We start from the raw sequence: 4,671 nt of genomic DNA on the forward strand, positions 1-4,671 counted from the left end.
AAAAAGAAAAGCAACAATTTTTACAGCAGAGCTGCGTGTTGGGGCCATGGTGCTGTGCTCTGAACCTGCAGCTACTGATAAAAGCACATAACATAGAGTAGAAGCACCCCAACCAAACTCACCTGGAAGGGCAGATCCATGGCACTGTTTCCAATCTGATTCACATTTGGCAGGGACCCACCATAGTACTGGCCACGACTCTGTCCTAGTTGCAAATATTGGGTTTTCTGCAGCTGTAACTAAAAGAAAACAAAGGGGAAAGTGTAAGGGTAACACAGTTGTTTATAAGCTGTTTTAATTAATTCAATTCTTCCCCATGCCACTGATCACCAAGAACGGACACCGCCTGCAGCAGTATGGATACCACCCCTCTGCCACACAGAGCCCGTGGGACAGCAGTCACACTCCATTTCCAACAAACAGCCCCGTGGAAGCAGAAGGTCCTTCTGTCACCTGCTGCACTGCAAAGCAGGAGTAAGGAACCCCTATCAGTCCAGCCATGCCTCCAACACCAAACAACCAGCTGGGCACACGCACAGCCGACGTGTGAGGAAGTCAGATCAGCGTATGTTTAACCAAACACACTTGGCAGCAATCTAGGTAACGGAGATGCTTGCTTCCCACCATCAGGTAAGTGTTCTTGTTGTCTGCCCCAGGACGAGGCAGTGACACAGATTTTCAAGACAAAAAGAGAAAGAAAAATAAAGCCACCAAAGCCCTGTTTTCCAGCAATGCAGCTCAGTTTGCAGCCATCTGAACACATCACTCCCACCCTCAGGATGCATCTTCCAAGGCTGCAGCTCAGAACTGTGCCTCTATAAGGTGCCTCTCCTCCCAGCCCGGAGCAGCACGGATTTTATCAGCTGTGTCGTTCCCCACTAGATGTCAACTGGTTGCTTCTGCACTCTGAGATGCAAGAACATTCCTTGATGGGTAGCAAAGAATTGTTTAAAGACTGAACGTTCAGCTCTTGGACTAGGTGCAGCGTGGTTGCCAAGGCACCGTAGTGTGTACATCAACAAATCTGGGTTAGTTCCACTCAAAGAGATCTTAAAGCCTTTGCCTCGCAATGCCAGAATTTTGAAGAGCAAAGTTTGGAAAAGTACTAGAAAACAAAGGGCATCACCCAAACTGGATGTTTATACGCGTGCTTTGTTTCTTTACCCTTCCTTAAAGCAAAGGAAACGGCACTACAGCCTCACCATATTGCCTCTGAGGTGGAGCAGAGATGTTTCCAGCGAGGTGAGGCAGAGCCACGCTGCTCGTGTTGGCAGCGAGGTCAAAGCAGAGCCCTGCGCTCAGCAGCGGTGGTGGGAGTGGGGCTGAGCAGAGCTGATGGTGACAAAAGGAACACTGACGGTGTGCCAGCACTTCTGGGTCCAAACAGAACACCTGAATCAGACAGCCCAGAGATCCCAGCCACAAAGCACCACCCGGACCCCCCCACCTCGCACTTCCATCCTCTGACACACCGTGCAACACAGGAGAGCAGAGGAGCACCACGCTGTTCCAGCCTCCGGCGCAGAGCTGCGATGCGCAGCGTTGGAACGAGCCGTGCTTTTTGCCTGCTCTGTACGTATGGTTTTGTTGCTACAAAAAGACTTGCTTGGGATTGGTGCCAAATGTGAAGTAAGTGCTTCAACAGGTGCTGGTGTCTCCTAAGGAACCTCCTATGAGGCACGCTGGGCTGGGGGGGTTGCTTCACGTCCCCAGTAGGTACCCAGCACAACGGGGAGGTCACCACCATTTGTCTTCCCACTGCACTTAAACATGGAAACAAGGAAACACAGGAGATGAAGAATTACAGCAGACCTCGAAAATGACCTGGTTATGCAGCTTGGCGTGCCATTCGTCTCACCAGTGCTCCCTTTTGGAGCTCTGTGCCAAAACTTTACTGCTACCCTGTAACACTGCAGGCTCTGTGTTTGCTCCTCTCCTCTGCCTGCTGCTTCTTCAGTGCTCACCACCTGTATTCATCTCCCAGGCCACAAGAACTCAGCGAGCCTGCACTGCAGCACTGCCATCCCTGTGCCCCGTGCCCAAGGTAGGAGCTTGGACAGCAGAACAGCACCAGCTCTGGCCTGAGGCAGCTGGAGGGCAAAGGAAAAAGCCCTTATTTGTCACAGCACTTCACTTCTGCTTAGCATGGCTGCTCCAAAGGAACGCCTCCCATACGACAGACCCTGACCAGAGCTCTCATTTCCCTCTGCCACCATTTCTCTTCCTCTACTTTAGAAGTTTTTAAGCCAGAAACCAATTTGGAGCTATTTTGTCACTAAAACATTTCCGTGCATGCAGTTTTTTAGCACAGCCGTAAGCGTTCCCTAAATACAAGCACGTTGGTACTCCCCTGGTTCCATACATTTGTAGTTCTATTGCAGCCAAGACGTCATTCCTGCAGCTGGGGTTACCACCTGCATGGCAGCATCTTGGCAGCCAAGAGGGGAGGGACAGCTTGCTTTCCATGCAGCGAGCAGGAACCTGCAAGCAATGTTAGCAGTGCTCCTCCAGATACTGGCTGTTATGGGAATGCATTGATACAAAACGCCCCGGTGCTTCCAACGAGGTCGGGCTGCAGTTTGCTGTGCATGCAGCTGTGTGCACAGAGCCTTCAGTTATACAGGGAGAAGGGAAAAAAAGGAGAGAAACACAACCCCAAAAGCACGTCCAGTTTTCCTACTGCCTTTCTAAGCGTCCAAAAATATGCAGATGGGAATCAAAGGGAGCATTTATTAAAATGCAGCACATCACCTTCTCTAAATCCCTTCCCCTTGGAAAACAGAAATAAAATTTGGGGCAAATGGCAAAGCTGTGTGCAGAACTCAGCTGTCACCAAGGGCAGATCTGACCTCAGAACGCAGAGAACCAAACCCCGCCAGCAGCACGTCCTGCAAAATGCCCTTTTTTATACACAGATTTGATTCCCATAAGGGCAATAAAAGGGTGGGGTGTCCTTTCAACCAAAAAAATAACGCTATCTGCTGAGTACAGGAAGTCAGATCTCACGATAACTGCTCCGCTGCTGCTCTGCAGTTTCCATTCGAAACTTTCTTACCAATTTCAGCTTTCCACTTTAAAGGTGTTCTCTGTATCTGCCGAGGCCAATAAGCAGCAAAACAAGTGCAGATGCAACTCACAAATGTGTTACCGTGCCTTAATTGGAAATTAAGTTATGTTTAAAGGGTTAACTCAAAGTTTTAACGACCATCTTGAGGGTAAATTGTGCTGCTCCGACGTCGGCCCGCTGCTCCCCATGGCTGCAGGAAGGAGATCAGGGCTTTTCCAGGGCACAGAGAGAAACTTCCTCCTGCCCTGCAAGACAGCAGAAGGGAGAGACTCCAGAACTCCCAAATCTGGCTTCTTTCTCCAGCGTGAAATTCAACATTAAGTTAAACAAACCCTCCAGACAAGTCAGCGCGGCGGTGGAATCCCAGTGGAAGTATTTTCTTCAAAGGGAGATTTCTTCCCATTCACAATCCTCATGTTGATAAGAAAAGCAAACAGGCTTAAAAAGAAAGATCAGCTAACGTCTATTTAATGACTCGCAGTTACTTCGTTTGGACTTGGTGGGAATACAGCCATTAGAAAGCACCCAATTAGCCACCCAGCCACTACATTAAGAGTTCCTTATGTTTGCGTCTGAGTTGCTGGAACTGCCCAGCAGTTCACTGAGTGCTGCGGCCACCAGCAGGGCTCAGCTCCTCCCTCACCTTCACCATTTTCTGCTAAGGTTCTGAAATTTCCACTATGAACTGAATTCTTGAAACGTTTGCTGTTCAATTTCTAAGATTAACGTGCGTTGGGATCACAGATTCATAGAACGGCCTGGGTTGCAAAGGAGCACAGTGCTCACCCAGTTCCAACCCCTGCTACGTGCAGGTCACCAACCATCCAGCCTGGCCCTGAATGCCTCCAGGGATGGGCATCCACAGCCTCCTTGGGGATAACAGCTCATTTATGAAAGCAGCCCCTTTAAGAAAGTCATCTAGAGTTTATTTAATCAAATAAGGAAGGATTCAACAATCAGTAGGAGAGAAGCCTGCTACGCCGAGGAAGGGAAAACTCTTGGCCACGTTCCATTAACTGCATCCCAAACCAGAACACACCTAAGCAAAGGACTTTGTTCTGTTACTCCTGAATAATCAACCATCGGTGGCAGCCACGAAAAGCAAACCTGCAGACAGAGGATGGAAAAAGCACGGCCAGCTTCCTCACCGCTCCTCCTGGCCGACGGAGACAGGATTCACAGCTGAGTTTGTTAACGAAAAAGAGAATCCCTCGCAATTCTTTCTCCTCTGGGCTGTCACAATCAGGAAGAACTGCAGCGAGCCAGCTTTTGAAAGCAACTTATTTCCTGCAGTTTCAAGTACCGATCCAACAGCAGCAGAGGATCCAAATGCACAGCTGTTCCTCCCAGGAAGGCTGGTAAAGGAAATGAAGTCTGAAGTGCAGAGGAAAGGTATAATCCGCAGTGATAGCAGCTGCTCTGTCTGGGCCACTTGGGACTTAAAATATTCCATCATTATAACACAACATTTTGCAACGGGTTTTTTGAGTTTTAGTATGTTTTTCTTGTCATGAAAGCAAAGATTTTAACGCTGGCTGGGAACAGACAAGTGAGGACAAGCGGAGAGAAAGTTTCCCTTGTTGCTGCTGCCAATCTCACTTGGC

At 49.0% G+C, this 4,671-nt stretch overlaps 1 protein-coding gene across 3 annotated transcripts in view; it reads right to left on the minus strand.

Annotated features, from left to right (window-relative positions):
• CRTC1 (CREB regulated transcription coactivator 1) overlaps positions 1-233 on the minus strand; it is an 18,509-nt gene extending 18,276 nt beyond the window's left edge. For all 3 annotated transcript variants that reach the window (XM_031557149.1, XM_031557148.1, XM_031557147.1), the window contains exon 1: positions 123-233. In XM_031557149.1, the coding sequence (XP_031413009.1) occupies positions 123-140 (18 nt within the window). In that variant the 5' untranslated portion in view covers positions 141-233. The remainder of the gene's footprint in view (positions 1-122) is intronic.
• Positions 234-4,671: the final 4,438 nt, after the last annotated feature.

The sequence above is a fragment of the Meleagris gallopavo genome, chromosome 30 (assembly GCF_000146605.3).
Source record: "Meleagris gallopavo isolate NT-WF06-2002-E0010 breed Aviagen turkey brand Nicholas breeding stock chromosome 30, Turkey_5.1, whole genome shotgun sequence".
Classification (NCBI taxonomy): domain Eukaryota; kingdom Metazoa; phylum Chordata; class Aves; order Galliformes; family Phasianidae; genus Meleagris; species Meleagris gallopavo.